At 40.4% G+C, this 27,812-nt stretch overlaps 2 protein-coding genes across 2 annotated transcripts in view; one reads left to right on the top strand and one right to left on the bottom strand.

Annotated features, from left to right (window-relative positions):
- The window catches only part of TG (thyroglobulin), a 149,068-nt gene that overhangs the window by 36,269 nt on the left and 84,987 nt on the right, over positions 1-27,812 (bottom strand). The window lies entirely within an intron of this gene.
- Positions 3,379-27,791, top strand: SLA (Src like adaptor). Its single transcript, XM_069005513.1, has 8 exons — positions 3,379-3,549; positions 8,833-8,926; positions 14,938-15,037; positions 18,362-18,448; positions 19,770-19,873; positions 21,406-21,537; positions 23,403-23,535; positions 24,478-27,791. Exons 2-8 carry the CDS (start codon positions 8,866-8,868, stop codon positions 24,695-24,697), a joined length of 837 nt encoding a protein of 278 aa, XP_068861614.1. The 5' UTR covers positions 3,379-3,549; positions 8,833-8,865; the 3' UTR covers positions 24,698-27,791.

Below are 27,812 nucleotides of genomic sequence, written 5' to 3'. Positions count from 1 at the left end.
AAATTAAATTAAATTAAATTAAACTAACTTCCCTGTTTTGTCTATGATGGTAACCAGTGGGTGATCTCCCCCTGTACTTATCTTGACCCATGAGAATTTCATTATATTTTCCCTCCCCTGCCAGCTGAGGAGGGCAGTGACAGAACAGGTTTAGTGGGCACCTGGTGTCCAGCCAGAGTGAACCCACCACAGTACTATCACTGTACTCTGTACCTTTGTCTCACAACATATCTGGAAAAGACAATTGCCATAAAAGCTGCAGTGCTGAATGTCTTTTGATTCCTCATTTAGTTTGGAAGCTCACTTCTGCAAAATTTTTCAAAAATTATTCAGAACATATCAAATGATTAGAAACTTCACTGGAACTAGGTTTTATCACCCACACTCTGAAAACCCAAACCCAGCTTCCTCTCCTCTTATCATGACTTTTTTTTTTTTCCAAACTAACTTGAAAACTAAATTCTTGCTTGAGCCACATTGTCTCCTCAACACACACACTCCCTGCAAGTGAATGTAGTTTCTCTGAAGGCTGCCACCACAGCAGGCTTTCTGTCTGCTCTGAACCATGCCATAGGCAACGCAAACAGCAATTACAATAACACCACCCAAAAATGAGATCAAAAGACATCTAATGCAAACTGTCCTGAGAATTCTACTTTCCCAAAAGAACCAGCTGTACAGCAATATTTTATTTGTTAAAAATAGCCACTCTCCAGGCTCAGATGCACACAGTTCCCAGCCAGAAGTATCTGTCAGACCATCTGGTTTGACCTCTGGGACAGCCAGGGCTCTTCCATTTCCTGACTGCTGAGCTCAAGTGCTTCCTATCACTTAAAGCATGGCTTATGTTTGACTAAAGCCTGATCTTGCATGAAGTATTTAAGCTGGGCTCAGAGACATGGAGAAATGGACACCGCAGCCTTCTCCTTGGCAGTTTGTGCATAAAGCTAACCACTTCATGGACAGACAACAGCACCTTATTTCTGTTTGAGGGTGTCTTCAGTTTCAGTTAAACATTAAAGATACTGTTTAAGTCCTGGTTTTTCTCCCTGCAAAAATAAGCAAAATGCAACTAAGCGACCACTGACTCACTTTTCTAGTAATTATAGGAGATTATTCTTTAACACACTGGATTTAAAATATTTTCAGAAGTTGTTTTTAATTTGGAGCCTATTTGCTTCTTTTTTGCAGGGCTTTTTTCCAGTATCCTGCACTGTTTTTCCTTAGACATCCAATTCTGCATAGTGACAAGTGCTTACAAGACACCAGGGCTGCAGGGCTCTGTGTGATGACATTAATGTCATTTGTCCAGGGTTTCCTGAAGTCTGGCTTCAGGAGCCTAAAGAAGTAGAAAACTTTGGGACCAGCTTAGGGAGTCTCTGTCACAGCTAAGACATTTGGCAGACACCTGGAAAACACCAGCACAGGGCGTGTAACTGGGAATTGGCAGATCAGTCCAGCAATGGAAAGGGAGACTGAGATACAAACGCTTTTCCCTCCATAATTGTCTACTAGACTGTAATTTCCATATAAGAATGGGGGGAAGGCAAGGGTTTTCTTTCTTATATCAAAAATAACATTTTGAAGAAGGAAGACTTCTTTTTTGTATATCACCCTTTGCAAACCTGTCTTTGCTCACATCCAGAGGCAGCCCTGCAGGGGCAATGTTCCTCTCATAAGTGACTCACAGAGTGCCTGTGTCAGGTTAGTGACTTGAATAACAGGATATGAATACTGAGATGACATACAAAGCCCCACTTAATTCATTTAAGCACTTTCTTCCATTTAGATGTAAACACTACCTTATCAATTATCCTATTTAAAACATGGTATTAGCTAAATGCACTGAAAGGGTAAACCAGCTCTCATCATTACACAAGAGCAGACAGCCACCAGCAGCAGGCAGAAATGACACACAAATGGAGAATTCTATTTACCTCCCTCCTCTGCAAACTCATCTGTTCCTCTACAAGCACGGTACAAACTATGTCTGTGATTTGCTGCGTTTCCAGCACATCACGTTCTATCAAGCAAGTCCAACCTCTCCTTTAGTGTGACCAGTCTCTCCTGCTGAGTCTGAGACCTGGCCCATTCCCACGTGCATCTTAGGATATAACCTTACTTCTTGTAAAGGCACAAAGATCGTCAGAGGCAGCCTAAGGCAGAGGGTGGTGAGAAGGATCAGGAAAAGTCTCTGCCTCTGCCTATTCCCACATGCAGACATCCCCTAACCCATGATATTTTAGTAATTCCAGAGACACTGTTCATCAGTTTGGTGAATGCCATTAAGGGACATGCATGTCACATCCTTGTGATTTGAAGAAAGCAAGAAGGTCCTAAACAATCCAAATATAACTGGCCAGGGCAACCATGGAGCTGTGCTATGGACTGATCAGCTTATCAAACTCCCTAGTGCTTTCCTGTCCCTTCAGACTGAGGACTGCTAGTACAGCCCATCAAAGAGAAAGAATATTCTCCTGAAATTAGCAAATTACCAATTTTTGCACAGCTTTGGGGATTTGATCAGTGTTTCCTGGTTTCAACAGCAGTTACACAACAGCTCCCACATAAGTACCTATTTGGAGCTACTCTGGTGTGAAATAGGAAATCTACTTGGGCTTGTTGGGTTTTCTGGTGGGTTATCTTGTTTTCTTTGGGTTTGGTTTTTTTTTTATATTTTCCTATACAACATTACGGATATGAATTTTTCAGATCACATCTTGATTATAAAAGCAAAGGGAAAACCTTAATAAATCCCTTTGACTTCTATATTCATAGCCACAATGCAGTATTCTTCAGTGCCTTTACTCAAGTTATTTAACAGGCCGGTATCTTGGTTCCTCCATCTCAGACACTGAGATGAGGATGGTCCTGAGGCTTCTGCACTTTTTACAACTAATGAGAAAATGGGCTTCATAGACAGGCTTTCAATCCATATTTCTTCATTGCTGATCTTAAGCTTCAAATATTTGCAGACAGATATTTTGGGGTACAGAGTGAAGCGTAATGCAAAGGCTGCATTCCTATAGAGACTCAATAAGAGTGAAAACAATGCTTTGTGCCTCTTCCTGTCTGTCAGAAAAAAAAAATAGCAAAACTGCATAAAACAAAACAGTTGGGGAATGAGCATTACTGGATAAATAAATTCAGAAGAAGAAGAAAAAAAAATAAACCCTTTTTCTGTAAGTAATGTAAACCGGGTTATTTTCCTCATTTTTTATATCTGCTAAAACCAGCCCTGATGCAATACATTGAAAACCTCCCTGTTTTTCTCAGCCCATAGATAAAAAGTGCCTTCAGTAGTGACTTGCAACAGGAACCTCATCTGTTGCAAACACTTTGAGCCTTCCTTATTTCTCAGAGAGGAAGTATGTGGCCTGTTTGGCAAATGCTGCTCTACATGACAGCGTGAACTTCACAACACACTCATTCGACCGGCTGCTCCTCGACTTGATCAGCTAAACCTTGCTGGCAGCATGAGAGCAGTACTATGACTACGGCTTTTTTCAGAAATACTGCAACCTGGAATGCCATGCCTAGCATTTAAAGGTAATCACTGTTGTGATATATTTTAGATTATCTGCATACGAGACCAAATGTTTCAATTTTTTTTATATACAAGGGTGTTCTATTTCATTAACAATGACAGTATTCAGACCGTGGATTTCAAGTACCACCGAAGGCAGAAATAGAAGAGCCTGCCTTGATCCTTTTCATAAGGAGTGGTACTAAAGATAGGACAAGGAGTATTTCTACTCAGAAACCTCAGAGTAAGATAGATGCTTAGGACCTTATGCTGAGGCAAAGTGCATTTCTCTATACAAAAATATGAGCCCACACATTAAGTGGGTTTTTTATTCAAAGTGTTAGAAGTGTGCGTAGTGTGGTATTTCTGTGTTGTTTCATGTTTGCATGTGTCTATGAATTACTTTGATGAGAGTATTATGTTATTCTTTCTAAGTGCAAAAGTATAAGAGCCTCAAAGCTGAAAGGATGTTCATTTTGATTAATGATAAATTAAGGGATATTCACAAAAAGAAAAAATATACCGCTTCTGAAATCTAAGTTGTTTTGCTTTTTCTTTCCCCACATGAAAAATAACAGGATGCCGGTGCTTTCATATTCAAGCTAAATGAGATTCAGACATTACCTGTGAACCTTATTGAGAATTAAATCATGAAACCTTGGCAGTATAGATGTGAACATCAGGAAAAAATAAATAAAATAGGGTATAGCATCTCAGGAATGATAAATGTTCTAATTTTACTAGTCTACAGTATTCCTTGTAGGAGGGCTTTACTCATGTGCCTTTTTATTCCTATTATTTTCATTTCTTTATATTTACTAATTCTCAATCATATTACATATAACTTTTAAAAAGTTCTCACCAAGTGGCAGGCTTTCTTATGTTCCATGCTATTTAACTGCTGCAGAAGCATGTTTTCTCAGAGAACAAATTCTGCCAGAGGAAGTTATTGCTACATGTGCTGCACACAGGAACGGAAGGGGAAAATTGTACCACAGGTTTTGGGGTCACACCATGTAGGTCAGTGGGATTCCAGTCTTGACAGGTGAAGAATTAATATCTGCTGAGAGTTCTGATAAATAGGACACAAAGCTGGACTGGGACTGTAGATGTTTCCTCACCTTCCTTTTGGCAACAAAGATCCCTAAGCCCTGATAGCTGTGTGCAAACAGCCACGGCTGCAGCGGACGCTTTTCCTTGGACACCATGTGCACAAGTGGAAAAGGGAAAGTAGGAAGGACCAATGCTTGCAACACTGCAAATGTGATCTTAATAGTTAAAATCAAATTTTCACTGAGGAGGTGGCCGGTGGGCAGAAGAGCTGCAGGCAGATTTTGGTTCCCAGCAGCCCAGTGGTTCCTCTGAGCTGAACAGCAGCTGCACTCCATGCAGGGCTCCAGCTAGATAAGATACAGTGAATTTAGAGTCTATCATTTCTCCTTAATTCTTCCCAAATCACCCTCAGTGAATTATTTTCTTTGGATCTGGCATAATTATCTGCTTCTGTGATGGAAGGATGGCATCTACTTGTAAACCAAACTCTGCCATCAAGTTTAGATATAAGGAACAATTTTTTACAATGAAGGGGGTGAAACACAGGTTGTCCAGTGAGGTGTTAGATGCCCCATCCTTGGAAACATTCAAAGCCAGGTTGGACAGGACTCTGAGCAACCTGATCTAATTGCAAATGTCCCTGTCCATGGAGGGAGGGTTGGACTAGGTGGCTTTTAAAGGTCCTTTCCAACCCAAATTATTCTGATTCAATAAGGTCAAATGAGATGCAGTGCTTGGAGCAAATTTGCTATTTCAGAAGATTATCCCCTATAAAACTGTTACCGCTCTTCTATTGATTTCAATGAAAAAAAAATGGTTCACAAGATCTTTAAAGCTTCCAGTAAGCCTAGTTTTCCAGAGTGTCTCAAAATTTCAGAAAACGACACAAGAATTTATCATCCAGCGATGGAATGGATTTGTACTGTGCTGACAATAACTCAACACAAGCACAAGATACTTCAGCCATCAAGTTCTATCACTCACTTCAGAGTAAATGGTTTGAGGAAACATTGTTTCAGAAATATGACTCCAGTTTGTACACTCTTAGTTTTGAAACAGTCTAGAACAGATATGCCATCACCAGCAAGCAAGCAGAAACTATCTTTTGCTTGCCCTATTTCAAACACAATTTCCAGTTCCTTCCATTTGCACCCCATTTTCAGATATCTGAAGGTTGAGTCATACCTCAGAACATTCACTCCACCACCTTTGACTGGACTGTTGGAACCTTCACTCTGTCCATGGGCATAATGATAAGTGGCCTTGGTAGTAAAACCTAGTATGATGCCTCATTTTCCTTTTAATCACTTTGGTTAAGTGAATTAACAGCAAGGGTCAGAGCTTTCCATTTTTTAATATTTATTGAGCACTTCTGCTGTGAGTCTGAAGAACACCTTGAACTCTCTGTCCCTTTCACAACTTTATGCTACCAATGGTAGTGACAGTAAAAGAGCACGGAAAATGCAATGAGACTCAGCAAAGTTCCACGTTAGTGACGGCAAAGCCCAAGACGTCACTGCTCTTCACCCTTACTGAAAGAACATTACAACGTTTGCATTTTCCACAAGTCAGATTCTTCCATGTCTAAGGCAGCAGCACGGAGCTGCACGCTCTGTCCCGCTGACTTCAGGGTGCTTCGAGAACAGCAGTGGTATGGCAGGAGTGAACCAGGCTGTGCTCTGCAAAAATACCAAGTAGGACCTTGCCTATTGTCCAGTATTTAATCCCTCTGGACTAGACAGTGGTTTAATTGCAAACAACGTATAAGCAACCCTGAAAAAACACTTCAGGTATTTTTAAAGCAATGTTTAGAGTTTAGATCCTTAAATACCATCTAGGAAAATGAAGGTGTCTTGGTGAAATGTGCTGTGCTTTTAGAAAGGTTGAAAGCCCAAAGTAAAATTTTCGGAAGTCTTTCCACCACGCATAAATACTATGTATCACTTTCCAAAGTGACTTGGGCACACCTGAAATTAGGAGTAGGAAAAAGGCCCTTGGTCACAACCCTGACACTTGTAGGATGACATTCTCCCCAGCCTTCAAATAAAAAAAAACCAGCATGAAGTGGTACTTAGAGGTAGGACTCTTTTTTTTTTTTTTTTTTTTTTTTCCCCCAGACTTTTGGGACACAGAATTCAAGCAATTCTCATCTAAATATCAATTGCATGTGTCAAAATTACAGATTGACATAAGATGTTTATGCTGTCATTCTTGCCATCTATCTGGACTTGCACAACATTTTTGCTAACTGTATCTTAGATTCTATACACTGACCAGGATTTGAGCTTCCCTTTTAAAATACTGCAAAAATGCATCTACAAAAGCACAGAGTTCAGCAGAGGTTATCAGTCCAGGTATTTATCTCACTATCCTGGCTGACTTTTTCAGCCCTGTTGAGCTCTATTGCTGTGTCCAGGAAATTTTTCTGGCTAATTTGAAGATGAGCCAGGAACATCTATAACATCTGTAGCCAAAGTACTGGCTGCACTACTCCTATGGTTTACCTCTTATCTTTGATGGGATAAAAGTAAGAAAATTATTCAATAAATTAAAATTGGGTCTTGCAGAAAAATAGTCATAATTAGATCAGGAAATTATGATCTTGCAAGCAGACAGTGCCTGACAAAGTGAATTCTAGTTTCAATTTTAGAAATTTAGGTGCATTTACAAGGAGAAAGATATATATTTTTTTTTTATCAAGAGACCTTTTTCTTAAAACATGAGTACCCAAGTAGTTTATTTAAATTTGAGGGTGCTGTTTTATTCAGGTTCTAGGCTTCTTCTATCAGGCAATGAAAGACATTTTTGTTCTTGTGAAAGTAGGTTTCAGATTCATCAGAAAGACATTGGCACAGCTGCACCCTCCAGATGTGCCACAAGCCAGTTCTGAGTGCATGAAGAGATGGGGTGATGCGCCATTTGGCCAGTGAAATAGAGAATTCTAGCAAAGAGCCTTTGGGAACAAGCACTAAGAAGCTTGGAAAGCAGATGAGGTGGAGTCAAACTGTGCACTACCATCTGTTCTAGCACTGAGCTCCTTGCATTATATAAGGGACAAATTTTCTTTCCTTTGAATGGCATTTTATTCTGTAGGATGTCTTCCCAAGCTGTCTGTAAGACATTAAAAATGTATGATATTAATCAACATACTGAAATTCTGGCAATCTTATTCCAAAAGACAATCAGCAATAAAGTCTTGCTGATGTCAGCAGTTCTACTTCTCAGGTTGGAAACCACTCCAGATGACCCCATCAGGCTCTAGCCTGTGGAATTGAAGAACAGCACACCAAATTCAGTAATCATCTTTGAAATATTTAAGCTAGAAAAGGCCACAAGATGCAGAATACTCACACGATGCTGCTAGAGTTCATGTTAACATTTTCACAGGGCAATGGACAGAATATATTTTTTAAAAAATAATTGCCCATCAGATGGTGGTGTCATTTTGCTTTATAGCAGTTTTTAAATAGATACAGCTTGTCATCCTCTGCCTCTGAAAATATCCTGTAGCGTGAGACACCTTCCACATTCAAAATGTTTTTCTCTCTGCCCTCTGTCGGGGAGAATTAGGATGGCTGCAGCAAAACTGTGAGAAGCAACTGTTCCTCTCACAGTATTTAATTCCACAATTGTCTGATACTGTTTCTTGTACAACCACCAAAACTTTTGAAGATAAGTATCTGAGGAACTTACACTGCTGGCTTTATGCAGGAGGACTGTTTTGAGGGCAAACATTTTTTTAGGCAAGGTGTTACTTAAAAAGAAAAAAAAAAGCCCACATTTGCTGAGGGCACAACTGCATCAGAAAAAAAGCCCAAACCTACCAAGCTATGTTCTTTGTGTTCAGTAGTAAACCAACATAATATACACACAGTGCTGAAAACCGGGGACATCAGTCTAATTAGATCCTTTGTAGCCTCAGAACCCCAAATGCTGAAAATACATTTTGTATATGAGATGCCCATATGGGCACAGCTCTGCTGTTACTTCCTATTGTGCTGAGGTACTGGTAATGGAAACTTTTACTACATCATGTTCTTCTGAGCTAGCTGTGGTTTTCTGCTATTCCCCTGATAAAAGCACCAGAGTGGTGAGAGTTTAGTGAGTATGTAAAACTCTCGCATGAATTTGACACAAGAGTTCTCAAAAGCAAAACTGTGCGAAATTGGAGACGCCCAAACGAGGTCATTTCTCATCTGTTGGCACAGCAGGTGTTATTGTGATGTTAAATTTCAATGTCTGCTTTGATTTAGTTCCGAAGAACTTTGACAGAATTAGCGAGCACAATGGGAAATGCTGTGAAAATTCCAAGAGCATCTGAGGAAACAAACATGCCGAGCCACACGGGTAAGCACTCATTTCATTCCTTTTGGGAGAAAAAGATGTTCACGCTACATGATAGACTCAGCCATGTGTCTGTCTTCACCCGCCTGACAAGAGCAGGCAAGTGCGTGGCTGCCCTGGGAGAAGGAGGGCATCCACCAGACAGAGCTTATATTTAGCTACATTCTAGCTCATTTTCCAAGAAGCACTTTAATTAAAAACCCCAAATGTTAAACATATTATTTGCTGGTGCTCCTTGAAAGATGTTCCTTCCAAATCAGAAAGCACTGAAAAGCTACTTGAGAAACAAGGAATGCTGTGTTTTGACATAATTGCATGTGATATTTTATATAAATTTATTCTTGAAATTTGGGGTTCCTTCATTTAAGGTTAAAAATTTTAATGATGTTATGCTTCCACTGAAGCTCATTTCCATCCACTGTCAGACAATTGCATTAAAAGTAGCACACAGCCAACCTGTCACCAGGTTTATCCATAAAGGCTATAGAGGAATACAAGTTTCATAGGGCAAGCTGCCAAAACAGAATATAGCACATCTGCCCTCTGGATCCACATGTGAAAAAATCAGGTTGCAAATCCCTCCCTGCCACCTCTCTAGCCTGGTAGAGGTCATCCATCAGAGGAGGAAAGAAAGAGGGATTTGGTGATCTGCTGCTACAAACTGGGAGCGAGTGGGTGGAGAGTCAGTACAGCCTCAGCCCTCATGGTACACTAATACAGGCAGATGGCACAAGAGCTGCAATAAATCACTCCCCAAAGGTGAAGAAGATAAAACAATTTTGGGTTTTTCCCTTGGGTTTGTGGTGGGGTTTTTTAGTTGTCTTTTTTTTTGAATGGGGGAAGGCATTAATCTAAATTTCTGGGGTTTTCCATGAAAGATTTTCTGATCGGATTGCTCATAATAATAAGGATATGGAATCAGTCTGGTTTCATTGTTGCTGCAAGGAAACCCAGCTCTGCTCTTAGTATGGTAAGGAACTAGCTGAGATGGGCAGCCTTGCAGCCCTAGAGGTCCTGATATAGCAGAAACCAAATACTGCTCAGCATATTACTAATTTTTTTTTCCGTGAAGAAGAGTGCCTTATGCTGCTATTCCCAACAACTGCTGACACAAACACCACATATAAACACCAAAACAGAGACATGCACTCACTCAGAGCAGGACCATCACTGATGAACATGCCATGGCTGTGACCAAGTTTGTACTGATCCTGCACATGCTAAAAGTCAGAATTTAGCAGGGCTAAAAACAACTGCAACCCTTTCTGTGATGGAAATAGAACATACCCCTAAAAGACAATTCAGTAAACACTGATAGCACCATGATTAAAAGGGGAAAATATCCGTTTAGAAACTCAGGTTTCAATCTACTTGAACTCTCCTACACATCTAGCACATCTAGAAAGGTGTGGTGTTAATCCTGCCTGACCTCCTGCTACCATGGGGGGAGAGAACAAGTCTCCTGTAGCTGCAGTGGCACCTGCCAAGGGCATAGGGAAATCTCAGATACTCTTACAGCTGAAATTGCACCAGATACCTATGTTTACTCATCCAAAGGCAGGGGCTTTGCCACAAAAATGATCAGAGTGATGGAACACCTCTCCTATGAGGAAAAGTTGGGAGAGTTAGGGTTATTCAGCCTGAAGAAGAGAAAGCTCCAGGAAGACCTTATTGCAGTCCTCACTACTTAAAGGGGGCTTATAAAAAAGATTGGGATGGACTTTTTAGCAGGGTTTGTTGTGATACAACAAAGGATAATAGTTTTAAACTAAGATAGGGTAGATTTAGACTAGATATAAGTCAATAAGACTTATAAGAAATTTTTTACAGTGAGGATGGTGCAACACTAGACCAGGTTGCCTGGATTGGTGATAGATGTCCCATCTGTAGGAACTTTCAAGGTCAGGGTGGATGGGGCTCTAAGTAACATGATCTGGTTGAACATGTCCCTTCTCATTACAGAGGGTTGGACTAGATGGCCTGTAAATATCCCTTCCAACTCAAGATAATCTATGATTCTAAGATTGATCAGCCTACATAGCTCTTTGAATCCATCCATGTCTTAGTCTGGATCAGACCAGCATCTTCTATAGTGGCTTAGATGTTGCAAATGAAAGTTGGGAATTCAAACATCAGTACTGTCATTCAAATCCAATGAAAAAAGATTTCTAAAAATGAACCTTGTACTAAGTGTTTGTTGGGGTTAATCCAGTGAGCTTGTATCTGTTTGCCTTCCTGAGCAGATCAAACTCCAAATCACATCACAAAACACAGAAGATTTCCACCAGGCCAGGAACAGACTTGATTTAATTGAGGTGCAGGATCCAATCCATGGACTTTCAGTAGTCAAAATAGTTAATAGGAGATGTAGGTTTGACACTGGCTTATTTCAGTGGGACTGAATAAAACAAAGGACTGAAACAGAAGGGAAAGAATGAAAGGAAAGAGTATCCAACAGAAAGGGGGAAGAAAACAACTAACTGGAGCCTGCAGACTTGATCTGCAGAATGAATGTTCAGGAGACCTGTTTCAGTCCCTTGAAAGCTGCACTGAAAGCAAAAGCTTCTGCTTTCCTCACCACCAGTGTGCCAGTCTTGGTCCTGAGAAAGGGAGAAGTGTATAAGCTGCATTTCCCAAGGAGGCATTTGGACCCCAAAGATGATTGCACCCCATCTGCCAGCACACTCTACAGGCATCCCTGGCACAACCCAGGGACTGATGACAGAGTAGCCAGAGCAGCAAGGGGACATCAAGGATTGTGAGCCCCTCTCTGTCCTCCTTTGGGACCCTGAATCAAGGGTTAATCCTTTTGGGCTGCATCTGCATAACTCTCAGCTCCCAAGCTGGCTGATTTAGATCTAGCTTGGGTACCAAAGTGTGACTCTGCAGCCACACCTTTGTGTGGTGCTGCACAAACAGACTCCTAGATGCACAAGTGCCCTCCTTCACCCCCTCTGGTGCACACCATGCCATAAATCATAATATTTCTGCTGGACAGTAAAGCTGGATGATGCATGGAGCTGAACTCCAAACAGCTCATTCCCACTCTCAACATGGACCACATCAGTGCACATCATATTTTTGAGGGCGATGAGCTGGATCTGGATGCTCTGCCTATGCTCTTACTCTCTAATAATGCTTCACAGTCCATTCCCAATGAATAAGTTGAAGGATACAATATTCAGTCTCACACTTTGCAAGACATGCAGGTGTGAAGACATCTAAAATTAGCATGTATTTCACATTAATTTCCTACTCCTAAAAAAACCGCCCAGAATTAACACTTGATTCAGTGGAAATGATTGTGCTTTGCTCTTTCCACTCTAACTTTTGAGTTGTTCCATTTCAGACGTAACCTACACTTGCACTGCGGAGGAGAGCTTGTGTTAGATAAACTCAGGCAAATCTTTTGTACTTTGACATCTTGAAAGTGTGGGGAGCTCATGAGATCAAATGTATTAGATCACTGTGAAAATTAGGTGTGGAGAAAGAGTGTAATTTGTTTAGTTCCTGTTTCCAGGCTTTTGTGTTTGTAAGGAGCTAGTACAGGTTCTGTGAAATGTTGTAGAGTGTGATGGGGTATTTTGCATGACCAAAAAACCCAGTGAGGTTTGACTTAAATACCAATCAAAATGAAGTGAAGAAGGAGGGGGTTCTCTCCTTTCCTTTCATATATACTTTTATATAACTGTATGCAGTTTAAGAGGTAACATTTGCATGCATGTGGAAGATAGAACTCTGATAAATTCCTTCCTTTTCAGAACTACAAATTGGCATGCAAAATTGAAACAAAAATTAATATAGATATGAAAGTGTAAGCAAAGTAACACAGGTCTTTCTAGAGTAGAGAAAAAGTCATGTACCCCACTGCGTAATGAAATGCAAATAACCAGTAAGCAAGGAATGAGAGCAGAAAAGCACTTGTTTTCCACTCTTTCCTTATGGAAACAGAATATTTATAAATAAACAGCATAAATTAAAAAAAGCATTGCTAAAGACATTGTCCTTAAGCTAAAAAAAGCTATATTCCATGTAGTGTTACATGCTGTATTACAACCTGCAATGAGAAATTAAGTGATGGCACTTTATCCTCCTTTTGCTATTTTTAAAATGCACCTTCTGGCTTCTATTTCTTGTAGTAGCTCTGGGTAAAGATTTTGTTTTTTCAAAAAAGACTCAGAGTCAATGTTTATGTCTTGTTAGCCTGAGGTACTAATTAGTTTCATAGACAGGAAGGTGCCACTAGATTTTCTGTGCAGAACAAGGAAGCCATCAAAGGCTTAACACAGAATTTTTTCAGCAGGGTTGAACTAAGTGTATAGTAAGTTGCATTAGACAAATCACAGTGATTGGCTGTACTGGACTAGTCCTGTATAATTTGGTGACACTGAGCAACTAAGAAAACTATGGCAATACTAATAATAAACACACTCTCAAAATAATCATAGAATGGTTAGGGTTGGCAGGGATCTTAAAGATCATCTAATTCCATTCTCACTGCCATGGGCAGGGATGCCATCCACTAGATCAAGTTGTTCAGGCCCCATCCAACCTGGCCTTGAACACTTCTAGGGATGGTGCATCCACAGTGTCTCTGGGTAACCTGTTATGATTCTTTTCTGCATTCCTTCAGCCTTTTATTGTTTTCACTGTGAGTTATTTCTAAGGCCCTGAGACACATAGGCTGAAAACACAGAGCCAGTTTCAGCATTCATTCAGGATGTTGTGCCTAGGTTTCCCTAGAAAGCTGTTTTTCTTAAAGAGAAGTTGGCAAGCAATCTATATTAAATGAGAAAAAACTAACAAGATACAGTTATCTACAGAGAGATATGTCTATCTCTCTGATTTCTTTCTCTCCTACCCTGAATTCACACCCATTTTTTCACATGTTGGGCTGCACAGAGAGGGAAGTATGGAGATCAAACCACCTCTGCAAATGTACTGATGGTGTTCCAAAGGATCAGGGCACTGATCCTAGTGGAGGCAGAGGGAAGCTTTGTCTCTCTGTGAGCTGGTAGAGGGTAGAGCAATGTGCAGAGGGAAGGAACTGCTTCCAGGAGAAACGCAAGCAGTGTGTCGCACAACCCCTCTCGCCAGGACTTCTGCCAAAGAGCTCAAAACACCCAGCATGACACATTTCTGTATCTCCCAGCTGTCAGCATTTACTGGGCACCACAGATTCCAGCAGGATGAGGAGCATTTTATGTTTGATAGTCCCAGTCTTGTGTAAAGTGCCTCATTTTCTCAGCTGCAGAAAACGAGACCCAGCACGTCTCCTACGCAGGGCTGCAAGACCCAGAGTCATCCCTGCGGATGTAAAAGATCCTCTCATCTCTTTGCTGATCTCAGCTCTGCAAATTGCCATCATACTATGCTTTAATCTTAAACACCCGTGTGCCTCTTTTCTTTCATTGAAGCTCAGGGCATCTTGAGCTACCACTGGTTGCCACACAAGGGTGAGAACAAAGTGCAGTGGATGTTCATCAAGCTCCTTTAAAAAGTAATGGAAATGGGCAATGATGGCCACGCTCTCATTGACCTTGATCTAAACTAATTTCACACCTTTGAAAAGTATCAGTGGTGTTAAACGATGGAACAATTCAACATGCATCTTCCTTTTCTTAAATATAATGCAACAAAACTGTAACTGGAGGCAATTAGAGACAGTGGCATTAATCAGACTGGGTTGCTTCCTAATACTATAAATACTTACTAATTTTTCACTTTCAAACTGAATATGTCCTTTAAATACTGTAATTACTAGAAAAAGGGGTCTAAATTTAGTTGCTTAGAATTAACCACATGACTTTTTTCATTTCTAGTATCTTCACATTCCTCATACATTTATAGGTTCATCTTTAGCTCTTTATGTTAATTAGGTGACATTTCAGAGATTTTTTGTTTTGTTAGATTGTTGACCTACTACATAAAATCTATCATACTTAATGAAAAATCTATTTCTGTTTCAGAACTCTACCTTTGTTTTAAGTGACATTTTCTTTCTTTTTTCACAGGTCAGGAGAGTGACTTCCTTGCTGTTCTCTATGACTATCCTTCAGCAGACATAAGCCAACCTATATTTCATGTAGGGGAAAAACTACGTGTGCTATCAGAGTAAGTTGATCAATTTATTTTTAAATTAGGTTTTAATACAATTAAACAAAGCTGTGTTTTCTGCACCTGGCCCAGACTGGATGCAGTCCAGCAAAATGAACTGAGTTCAGAATTTTCAAGGAAGGATGCTTAGCCATAAGGTAAATTTCCATGTAGCTTAAGGATTTGGGATTACAGATTGTTCACTGATCCTTAGATTTCTCTAAGGTTTCTCAAGTTGTATTCAGACTCTATTCTAAAATAAGACTCAGAACAGAATTCTGCTTTGAAAAATGATTACTACAAAGTATTCTCTAAATGCTAGTGGAAAACTAGTAAGAGCCAAAATAGGTTGAATCGCATAGAAAAGAAAAATCATTCTGAATTTCTTTATGTCAAGTGTGTCTGTCGTTTTCTCTCTCACCCTTTTTAATCTAACAACTCCATTATGATTAAGTCTTACAATTTCATCTTGCTTTAAGGCAAATCTAACAAATTTTTTTTAAAAAAGTGGTGTTTTTGTTCTTCTTTTTCTATTTTTTAATCGATTCTGCATTTTCTTCATGGGGAAAAAAAGAAGTCAGCAATTTCTCACCCAGTTCCATTCAGAAAGTTTAAGAACCCCAGAGGGAAGTAGGCTTAAGAGCAGTAGTTCAGACATTAAGCATAGCGCAAATATTGCCAGACACGGGAATGAGAGCACTTCCTGAAAAATGGAAGCCAGCAGCTCTGATGTTCTATGCACAACTTGTATCAGCACACAGTGACCTCTTGGAAGTTACTTGGCCCCACAGCCACTATTTGCACTGCTCAAAATGAAATGAAAGACTTCATTTTTACAGCTGGTGGAGCAGACGGATTCAACGGGAGACCAGACACATTAACAGTAGAGAAATCCTCGGAGGACTTCTAAACTCATTTAAAAAAAATTCTCAACCAGAGAGTCAAATGGCTGGAGGAGAGAGGTACTCCAGAGAATCATCACAGATGACTGATGAACTCTCAGACTCTTCTCCAGGCCACCATGACCTGCAGTGGCCTTTGTCAGTCACAAGACACAGCCCTATGTGGACTTTTGGTCTGACCCAGAATGGCTGCACCTTTGTTCTGCTGACACAGTGCTTTCCCTGCCTTCCTGAACCGAAAAGTCCCAAGGCTCAGACAGTACCACCAGATAAATTTTCTGCTGATGGAGAGCTTCTCTAAACCAGGGGAATTATTCTCTGGTAGCTTCTGGTATAAACCTTGCTGCAGTTTGCAGAACATACATGACATGGTACAACAACTGCTTTTTAACTTGGAAATTCTGGCTTAAAGCCTCACTCTCAGCTTTCATCAGCTACAGGCCCTCACACCACCACGTGACTGCCTTTGCCCATATCAATGGCAATTATATGTGTGGCACATCATGTGCATACACATGCTGCAAAGTACAATCTACTGCAGGAACAACTTCCAGAAGAGCAGGCTCTTGCACCAGAAGTTTTTGATGTGTTTGTTGTACAGTGATCAAGGACTTCTCCTGATGGATAAATAAGAGCCAAAGAAAGCCTTGATGGGAACTTTCCTCTTCCTGTTTTGAATCATGAGCTTGTTCACAGAAGACAGGACAGTCCAAAACTCTGTGCAAACCACTGTGTCCTAATGAAGGACCTGTTCTCCCCTACTGGGGCACATGCTGATGCCAGTAAGAATTGTTTGCCTACAGCCTCTTCCTGTTCATAAGCTGTAATTCTTTTTCCCACATCATTTAAAGTAAAATACAGTAAAAAAGAAGAGTAGCATGGCATGACCAGAGCACAAGTGATGAGGAGTCACCACAGAAGAGTCAGCATAAGCAGGCAGCACCTACTGATCCTACAACAGCAGCTTTTCAGCCTTCTACCAAAGTAATGATGTGTAGTGGTAATTAGCCCCACCAGCCCTGCCAGGAACAGGACATATGGAAACTCCACAGGAAATGCAACTCCTCACAGACATTTGTGACTGCTCTGGGCTGGCAGAATTAGATAAGCACCACTGGCACAGCTTCTCAGTCCCCACACTGGTCAGGCAGCTTTCATTACCAGATGAACAACGGCATTTGGTTGCCAGGAGTCAAACCAAATGTCCTCCAAGATTCGCCCCAATCTACATAATTTCTGTCTTTCCTGCCCCAGGAGAAATGTGATGCTTTGGGATTTTTAATCATCATAGGGATCTTTCAGGTTTAGTAATAAAGTTTGGAGGGAGAGAGAGAGAGAGAGGGAGGGAGAGACGAGTCTCTCCAGTTTTTTCCTATTGCAACTCTTGGTTCTGTCAAGGAGAGTCCTGGGGGCAAAAAAGACCAAAATAACCTAAAGCTTTTATAGATAAATTCACTTTAGGTGGAAAACCAAACACAAAACTTTTGAGGTATCCTGAAATTTCCAGCTCCAACCAGTAGATGCTTCCCTTTTTCCCTCAGCACAGACATTCTGGACGATGGTTTCAGCAGTTATAACTCATGACATCTAACCTGAGTGATTTCAACTCAGCTCTTTTGACACACACTGAGACTCTGCAGTCTGGACATTATTTTGGGAGCATTTATATGAACATCCACAAAACCAGCATTCAAATACAAGACACTATTATTTGGACTCAAACTCTTAAAAGGAAGGTGGAGAGAAGCCATCAGTCATCAGCATCCTTGCACTATGACTAAAGCTCTACACATCCCTGTGAAAATTCTTGGTACCCTGTATTTCTGAAGGGATTCAAGAGCCAAAGGCAGCATTCAGAATCACAGCAATAACCTAAGATATACTAGAGAAAATACATATGTCTGCAGCTTCAGCTACAAGGTCTTTTTTTATTGGAGTCTGGTCTGCAACTCATGGAAGACAAGGAAAAGAGTAAACCACGAATGAGGTTCTGTTGGACTGAAAGCCTGTTCCCAAGCAGACAGGCTCCATTTCCCAGGAACCCCTACCCTGGTCTCACATGGCTGTCCAGACACAACACACTCAGCTGTAAACCGAGTATCTTGGACACCAGTACAAGTCTAGCTGTGGGAAGGCAGAGCACAGCATGGTTTAACCACTGAGTATTTACCCTTCTTCTTTCAACTACAGAAAAATATTTTATTACTTACGTAATTTAAATGGAACAAATGTAGCTTATTTTTGTGTCCAAATTTATTCTCAAGTAGGTTTAGAAATGGAACTACTCTAAATGAAACCAAACTGGGTTCCTTTCTGAATACATAGTTTCAGGAGCACACACAGAAGACTGCAGGCTAAACTGAATGTCTTCTCTAATTTCCAAAATGGTGACAAACTCTGAAAATACATCTGAAAATACCCTTCTCATGTTTTCACACAGTGAAGGAGGCTGGTGGAGAGTCCATTCCCTTACAACGGGTCGAGAAAACTATATTCCAGGAAAATATGTAGCAAAGGTTTATCATGGGTAAGTAAATGCATTTCCCACAGCCTTTCAACACCACATTTTTACATATTCTCCTCTGATTACTCAGAGTTGTAATCCAAACAATGACAATAGTGACTTGACAGACAGAAATTTTATTTATTGACAGTCTAAAATAGCTCTTTTGAAAACTGAGAACATCAAATCCACATATAAATTTAGATTAATGGAAAGGAAAATCCTTCTTTTAAAAGCTGGAAAGAGCCAAAACCACCTCAAATGGCATATAAGATATTAAATTACTTCTGTTGCATGGACTGATCTCTAAGACATTGATGAAGAGAGCCTATTTAGAATGGGTTTTTAATGTTTACAAGGAGTAAAATTTAAGCTAGGTTTGTTCATGAAAAACAGGCCAAAATGAACAAATAGAAACACTAATAAGTCATTCAAGAATGTGAACTTTCTCACTGGAAGAACTAAGGAAATTTCAGACATTTCTTGTTGCCATAGACACCACTCAGGGAAAAAAAACATTAAAGCACACACTTAAAAGTTTTCTGGCAAATGTTTTAATACCTGTTTAATTTTAAGGATATGAACTGTGAATGTCACTGTGAACTATGCAAGTGCTTAAATTTTAACATGCTTTTACATCCTCCTGAAAAAGAGATGCTTTCCCAAAGGCAGGGCAGAGATGTGAGGTAATGGAAGCTACTTTCTGAAGCTTCAGTGACAGCAGACTGGGTCAAAGACATCAGAACAACTTTAAAATAAAATGCCAGTAACTGTAGACCAGCTGAGCAAGCCCAGTTGCATGGTCAGACACTGGCTGTGGCAAAACACAGCAGTGCACCAAGCTATGGTGAAAATTTGTAGGACTAATTCCACTTTCCCTTGTCCACAAAGCCCATTAACTTAAATGGTTGGACTGTTCCCTAGATGAAGCAAAATAATTGAGACTTATTTGGGGTTTATTCATGATACAATTTGGGGTTAACAAAAGTGGTTTAAATGAAAAAGAAAGATTTAACTAATGCCACAGATGTCATCAATATACCACATGGATCTGCCCCCAGCAACTCAGATCAAAGCAGCTGAGAAAGTTTTGTTTTCCCTAACAAGTGCAAACCTTATGACTCTTCTCTTAACCTCACAAAGGTTAATGGAACTCAAAACCAGCAAAATTTTCTCCATAAACTGGAGAAATATGCCTGAACATAGTTGAGAGAATAACTATAGAAAGCCACAATGTTGTTTATGCAGTCACTTTTCCTGGCTAATGTAGCACTTTCACAGCCACATGCTGGTCTCTGTTTCACTGGTGTCCAAATTTCAGAATTTGTTTTTTCCTGCTTCACAGCTGGTTATTTGAAGGGCTGGGAAGAGAAAAAGCAGAGGAACTTCTACAGCTACCCAACACCAAGGTCGGATCCTTCATGATCAGAGAGAGTGAAACTAGGAAAGGTGAGACAATACAGATTTCTTTCCCTCTTGACCTCAGGCATTAACAGTTTTCATATGGCTCAGTCCAAAGCCGGAAAGAGTATATAATGGGAAGGTGAAGGCACCCAGTACAGTGTGCCAGCCTTCACCAGTCACCTACTGGAAACAGGGTTATTGATGGCCATGGAAAGTTCCACAGGCATCAGCACAAACAAGACACAGTTGTTTAAACACTATTATTTACTTTGGTCGCATGCAAACCTCATGAGGCAGTGGGATTTTCAATGGAAGAAAAGTCACAGCTTTGCCTTGGTCCACAAAAGATTGATTCAAGAAGCTGGAAAACACACACCTAGTAGTGGGGGTGGCTGATAAGTGTGTTTCCTAGAAAAACAGAGAGGGTCTTTTATTTACTTTTAAAAAATGACAGGCCTTCAATTTTATTTTCTTTCTTTTGCTACATGGGAATTATACTGTTCCAATGTTATACTTTCGTTTTCTTCAATGGGGACATAGAAACAGAATCTTAGAATATCCTGAGTTGTAAGGGACCCACAGGGATCACTGAGTCCAACTCCTGGCCCTAGACCACCCCAAGGATTCCACCCTGTGCCTGAGAGCATTGTCCAAACACTTCTTGAACTCCGTCTGGCTTGGTGCTGTGACCACCTCCCTGGGGAGCCTGTTCCAGTGCCCAACCACCCTCTGGGTGAAGAACCTTTTCCTGATATCCAACCTAAACCTCCCGTGACACAACTCCCGGCCATTCTCGGGTCCTGCCACTGGTCACCAGAGACAAGAGATCAGTGCCTGCCCCTCCACTTCCCCCTCATGCGGAAGTTGAATACATCTATGAAGTCTCCCCTTAGTCTCCTCTTCTCCAGGCTGAACAAATCTCCCACGCACAATGTGCTGTCTTCCTTTTCTGAAGCACCAGAACACACCCTAATACCATAATACTACGGATGAAAGGGAATAATACATCATCTATTCTGATGTCTTGCATACCACAGGCCAATAGTTTCTTAATATCTATACTAAATTCAAAGAAATTTAAGATTAGCATTCAGTTTATTCCTTGCCAATAAATGCTGCAAAACTGTTCTAAGCAAAGAAACAGAAAAATCCAAGTGGCCGTTTCCTGGCAGATCTGCATTAGCAGGTCTCAGCTACCGCATTATTCGAAGCTGACTAAATCAGAATACCAGCCTGTGAGTCTGAGCTCCCTATTCAGTGGAAGGCAAACAACTTCTGTAAAGGCCTGTTTCCTTTACACCATTTCAAAAGGTTCCATACCAGCAAAAATAAAGGAAAAGCACACCGGAAATTTAAATTCACCCAGAATCTCAGGCCATGTTATACCCTTTATTATACTGACCTATACATATAAAGTATACTATATAAGTATGAATTAGGATGGCCACTCAGGTTTTTTCAGCTCTTTCTGAGACGTTTTGGGTAATGGCACCACATCTTACAGATACTCTATTCTGCTACAGATCCCCAACCAGAATTGCAGCCCTACTTTGGTGTAATTAGTTCTCTCTCTCCAGGGTTATATTCCTTGTCAGTGAGGCACAGGCAAGTGAAACATTACAGGATCTTCCGCCTTCCGAATAACTGGTATTACATCTCTCCACGGCAAACCTTCCAGTGCCTTGAGGACCTTGTCAACCACTACTCAGGTAAAAACAAGTGCAGAAAAAACGTATTTTCCACTGTCAACTGTAAAACTATCTATCAAAGGTCCAGAACACAAAGTTTTGTCTATGTCCAAGACTTGCAAATACTGCCACAGAACAAGCAATGGAAAAAGTTTTGGTATATACCTTTAACTTTATTTTTCATACTAAGTAAAAATATGCTGCCCTTAACAGAATAACTGAAATCAATACAAGAACTCAGCTAAATAAAGCCAAATAGGCTCTACCTGTATTGGTACAGGATATTACATGGCCATGTCAATAACACTATTTGGGCCAAACACCAGGGTCTGGCACTTCCCTAGAGAACTTCCAAATGCAGTTTGGAGGTCAGCACAGGTCAGGGACGCCCGGCCCCTCTCAGAGCACAGCTAAAGTCAAAGTGTGAGCATATAAAAATGTTCAGCTGTACAGATGCCATGTACCCAGAATTCTGGGTTCCAGACTCTGTTTGCCAACATGAACATGTTTGCCATTCACTTATTTGCCAGATAGCACCAGGGCATGCAACACCAGGTTCTCTGTGCACATTTCTCTTAAGAACCCCTAGAGCACACAACCTTGTCTTCAGCAGAAAATTTTCAGAAATGTTTTAAGCTTCTTAGAAGTAGCACATGGCTGGAATTTATCAGCAAAACTTACATCAAGGGGTTCATGCTGTTAACTCAGTTGTAGACTCAGCTGTCACTGTTACTAATATCAGTCCAGTGGATGACACCTTTTTCAATGACAGTTTTCCAGATTCATGGCAATTTAACCTGTGTCAGAGAGGTAACTTGACAAACGACACAATTAAGTGGCTGCAGTTACCATGCATCATAATGAGAACATTCCAAAATGAGGAAGGAAATTGCAAAAAATGAATTGCCTAAAAGTTACAAGAGAACAATAGGTTCTGTTCTTTAACAAGCAATGGGTGCTGTGTAATTTTAAAAGTGTGAAGTTACTATACCTGAGTATTTAATAGGTAAAACAAAAAGTGTGCTGGCCAAAGAGTACACTGATAAAATGAGGAGAAAAGTCATATTCACATTCAAAAGAAGCAAATGAAACTTTCAAGTCCAATGATATAAAGAGAGGAGTAAGAATTTGGACAGGAGATATATATATGTATTTACATGTTAACTAGTTAACATATTTTACCATTTAGAAAAACAGTTGAAGCAAACAGTCGAAGCCTAAAATCGGCAGTGGGGCAGAACCCAAAACTTGTAACCATTAACATTTTTACTTGAGTTATAGGTGTAAGAGGAGACCTAGTTAGATTTAGCTCTCCTCCTTCCCCTACCACGAGATTATACAGAATCTCACCCCAAAATAAGGCTCAGAGATGTAGAAAACCAGCACTCAGCCATGATGTTCTCTTCTTGGGTAGAAGAAAATCTGTGAAGTTCCTAGTGGAGCAAGAAGAGTGTAGAGAGCAGAAACATTGATGAAAGTAACACGTGAACCTCGATTCATTCCACAGTCATGTTCTACAGAGGAATAGGTGCACACACAATCCAATCTGATATTTTTTGCACTCATGGCTGAGACAATAAGAGGCAAAAGCAGAACTCACTGAGGGCTCAGAAAAACTGGGTTTAAGTTTCTGCTCCATCACAAACTTCCTTCTAGTCTTTGAGCAAGTCACTTTGTCTTTCTGTATCTCAGTTGCTCACTTGTACTACATGAAATATCCTCAACAATAAACTAAAAAGCAAACGTATGAGGAAAGGAAAAAATTAAACCTGTGTTACTGTGTCCTTGCTGAGAACAGACAATTTTTTGACTGCTACTGCCGAGTTCAAAACTGTTTATTTGAGCATGCAAGTATTAACTGTCTGTGTATTCATTTCCCTATTCAGAAGTTGCTGATGGTCTCTGCTGTGTCCTTACAACACCTTGTCTTACCCAGTGCACTAACAACAACACAGTGACAAATCCAGTTCCTCCTGTGGTGATGCGCAATAAAAATTTCAACTGGAGAAACATTCACAGGTACCACATACAACACAGGCTGCCAGAAACAACAGGGGTGTTTCCCAGCCTTGTATATACTTGCACTTGCAACACAGAAGACATAGCTATTTATTTCCTTCTCCTGAAAACAGTTTTAAAGCTTGGACAATCTTCTGACATCAAGCTAACCCATGAAAGACGAATGCCCAGCTCTCTAACTGATAATCTAGGTTTAACTTTTAAAGAAAGTACAGTTAGCATTCAATAATTTCTCCTATCCAGCTATCCATGCATTCATTCCCTTTGGGACTCCTGAGTCCTTTCACCAAGGGGCAGGTGTGAGAGCCAGGTCACAAAGCCCACTGACATCCACCATCCACCACTGCTGACCCATCCCCACTGATGTGCAGTGGCTCACAGGTGGGCCCTGGCAGGCAGAAGTGGCTCCCCCTTGTTCACACACCAGGAAGCAGCACAGCTGCAATGAACACATCATCCCAGAATAAACCTTTCCTGTTAACCTTCCTGTAAACCTCTCTTAACACACAGCCCAATTAATGAGTTTTCTAATATCACAACTGCCACAAGAGAAAGTAGGTCAGGTTTCAGAAGCTGGGGAAACAACCACCCTCAGAAACAAAAGCACCTTTTACTTTTGAAGTGTATATTTCCCTCTACTACTCTTCCTTCACAAAACATTCATGTGCTTACGAAGGCAAGAAAATTTTGTGCAGTATTGAGGTAATTTTTCCTACAGATTAAGAAGAGAATATAGATGATACTTCCTTTTCAAGTACCAAAAAATATTTAGATATAACTGTTGTACTGTTTTTTTGAGAAATGCTAAGTGACAGAAATGCTCAGTGATTTATGAGGCAGGAAGGTTTTTATACAATGAAAATAACATTATTACGTTTAACAACTGTTAATATTATCCCAAGAGGTTCAGTCCAATGGTAATGAAATTTTGTTATTTTAAAGGCTGGAGGTGACTGAAGATGCCAGAAGCACCCTGGCAGCAATGGATGACTCTTGTCTCAGCTATGGCCTGAGAGAAAGCATTGCTTCCTACCTCTCCCTAACAGAGGATGACAACACTTCTTTTGCAAGTGCCAGAAAGAAGAAATCCCAGTCTCTCATATACACAGGGAGCAAACGTAAGAGTGCCCTTCACTTGCCGCCTTCATACTATGAAGACTAAGATAAACAGGAAAAAAACAAAAACTGACGAATTGGAAGAGAAACCAGAGCATCCTGTGGCTCTGCAGTCCTTTGACAGCTGAGAAATACAATCAGCCCAGCTGGTGACCAAATCCTGCAGTGCTTCTGCATTTCCTCTTCTGAATGTTAACCAGAGGCCTGCTCAAGGGTGCTATCTCAGCCATGGCATATGCTGGGCATGTTCCCAGTGCACCAGAAATGGCTCACAAGCAGGATAAACTGAGAGAGACTCTCAGTCAAAAGCCAAGTGGTGAAGGTGACTCTTCAGCAGGGGCAATGCCCAGCATTGTACAAAGGTGACTGCACAGGGAAGGACAAACTACAGCTCAAGAACTTAAATTTTTAAGTCTTACTCTGGTATTCTCCATAAGGCTGAAAACCTTCTTCACAGAACCTATCTACACTGAAAAAAGAAGCCTTTTTCTTCTCAAGATAGACTTATGCATTGCCATTGAGAATGGGTCAGAAAGACATCAATAACCCCAAGAAAGTATCTAACATCTGGCATTCAAGAAACACCTGATCATAGTGACTCCATACTTACCTTTTAGGAGAAAAAATTAAAGTCACAGACTTTACAAGTAGCATTTAATTAATCTGCTGGCAATGGCCTGCAGTGTCATAAAATAGTAATGAAATGAAGAACAGGTTTAATTCACTGAGAAATGCAGTTCCTACTTATCCCTGAGTGGGGGTTCAGGCATATCCAAACAATGTAACTCAGCTGCTTATAGTAAAGCAGATAAAACAGAGAAAAAAGGGGTGTTTAAGTGAAAAGTAAAATGTGATAATATTGTGTCTAACAGCAAAGGTTGGCTTGCAGAGGTGTGACCTTTTATGTGTACAGGAAGATATTTTAACTTTGAATTCTAAAGTCAGCCACATATTTATGTATAATATTTATATTAATAGTAGCTTTTTAAATAATTAAACTAAGATAAAAAATCAGTAACAGTGGATGTTAGAGATTTTTCCTAATTTCTTGTCTGAAGAGAGTTATGTCAAATAGTAATTACACTTTCCATCAAACCACTTAAGGATTAGAGGGTTTTCTGAAATTTCATTTATTTTTTTTACAGGTGTGTACCCTTTTCTAAGTGATAAAAGAGCAGGTAGCATGTTCCTTTGAACCTACCTTGTGATTGCTTTCTAAACTGAGCAATCACTCATGTCTGCTGCAACCTATGTTCTCAAGCTGAGTTGGTTTCAATCCAATAGTCTCTTGTACCTTTTTGCACAGATTTGGATAATGAAGGTTTGGAGAAATAGAGAATTGGAGAGATTATATAAAAATATATTTCACCTGTAAACACCTCTTAGGAAAAATCTACCTGCTCTTTAGTTCTTGTATCAATCAGGTCATTTGCACTAGGAAGAAAGGTTCAGAGATCAAAATATTTCACGGCTTACTTAAACATATTTCAGAACTTAAAGGGTGAGTATAATTTGGCCAGTAAACATTGAACCTCCAAAAGCAAAAGAAACTCAGGAACTCTAGGCATTTGTATAATCTAATTACTGTTACTGATTATTCATACATTACAGTGACTGCATTTTATCCATGAAATGTATATGGGGAGCATTACAGATTTCTAAGTCATGATTTGTATTTATTCATTAAAATAATATTCAGTAGTTGCTTTGTGTTGCTTTTAGAAAATGGAAAACCTAGCATGCAACTGGTACAAGCACCCAGCCTTGCAATACCAGTGCCAGAAGGTATCTTTGATGGAAGGTGACAAAGAATCCCTGAGCCCACACAATTGGCAGCACTTGGACACACTCTGTGAGAAGGGGATAAGGCATGTTCTGATGTTGACAGGTTCAACAATCACCAGTTCAGCTTGGAAAGGACCCCCAGGCATCCTCTGGTCCAACCTGCCCTGTTCCAGCAGGCCACCTTGAGCCATTTGCCCAGCATCATGTCCAGATGACTTTGGATTATCTCCAGGGATGGAGACTCCACAACCTCCCTGGGTGACCTGTGCAGACACTCTGTCACCCTCACAGTAATTACATGAGAAAGTAACAAAAACTAATTAAATGTGCCATAGGGATGGCTGGATTTCACAGATGGTTATGGGGAAATTCTGAGAGGTCTGGCCATTTTTACAATTAACTGAAAGACTGTATTGGGAACCTTTTGGGAAACATGAGCTTTCAAGGGATGACAGTCCCAAGGTGATTTTATACAAATCTGACACTATCTACCTGAAATGGTGTCAGAAATGCAAAATTTGGGTAGGGATGTAGCAAAACTGGGATCATGAAGAAAAGTAACCAAGAGAGGTGGTTGGTTTGTTTGAGAGGGAATGAGACTGGTAAAGGAGGGAAAAAAGGAGATGGGAAAAGAGGGAAGAAAGAGGATCGAAAGAATAGCTAATTACCAGGGTCAGGGATATTTAGGGTCCATGTCAGACAGCCCTGCACCTGACTGCAGTAGTTTCAGAAGGGAAATAAACCTTCTCTTTCCACTATTGTCTGATCTGCTTCCATGGCCAGGAGGGACCTGGTGTCTTCCTTTGCACTGGGTGGAAGAAGGCTGGGAGCTGCCATTGACACCCACCAGGAATGCCAGGAGAGGATACCTAACACAGCAAGGGCTCTGCAATCCATGCCATTGATCCAGTCATCTACATCAAAACTGCACTGCTAAAGAAATCAATTAATCAAAAAGATGAAGTCAAATGCCAGGCTAATACTCTTAAATCATTTAAAACAAGACCATAATCACTGATACTAATTGTTTCTGATCATATTAACAAAAGATGAAATAAATTCTAAAAAAGTCCCGATGATAGCTTTGCACTGACTTGTACAATCTGTTTTCAGATTTGTTCCAAACAAAAGCTATTATAGGGCAGACACAAGAAACTCAAAAGCATTTTGCTATTTCAGTTGCACATTTTCCAGTAAAGAAAGTTTCATACACCACACCTCTCTGCATGCTCAGAACACCATGGTTTTATCATGCATAACAAAGACAGAAGCAAGGAGCACAAAGCTGACTTTTGCAGAAGAGCTGTATTGCTTCCTTCAGGAAAGCTGTATCTGGTATATATTCTCGGTTTCATTATTCTCAGTCTGTGTGCGCC

This window comes from Aphelocoma coerulescens, chromosome 2 (genome assembly GCF_041296385.1).
Source record: "Aphelocoma coerulescens isolate FSJ_1873_10779 chromosome 2, UR_Acoe_1.0, whole genome shotgun sequence".
Classification (NCBI taxonomy): domain Eukaryota; kingdom Metazoa; phylum Chordata; class Aves; order Passeriformes; family Corvidae; genus Aphelocoma; species Aphelocoma coerulescens.
The sequence above is the reverse complement of the archived record's forward strand: the minus strand, read 5'-3'. Positions and strand labels throughout refer to the sequence as shown.

Excerpts from the sequence above, each read along its gene's own strand:
- SLA (XM_069005513.1), top strand. The coding sequence starts at position 8,866 with ATGGGAAATGCTGTGAAAATTCCAAGAGCATCTGAGGAAACAAACATG. Across the intron at positions 18,449-19,769 it reads GTAGCAAAGGTTTATCATGG|CTGGTTATTTGAAGGGCTGG; the intron begins GTAAGTAAATGC and ends CCTGCTTCACAG. Across the intron at positions 19,874-21,405 it reads AGAGAGTGAAACTAGGAAAG|GGTTATATTCCTTGTCAGTG; the intron begins GTGAGACAATAC and ends CTCTCTCTCCAG.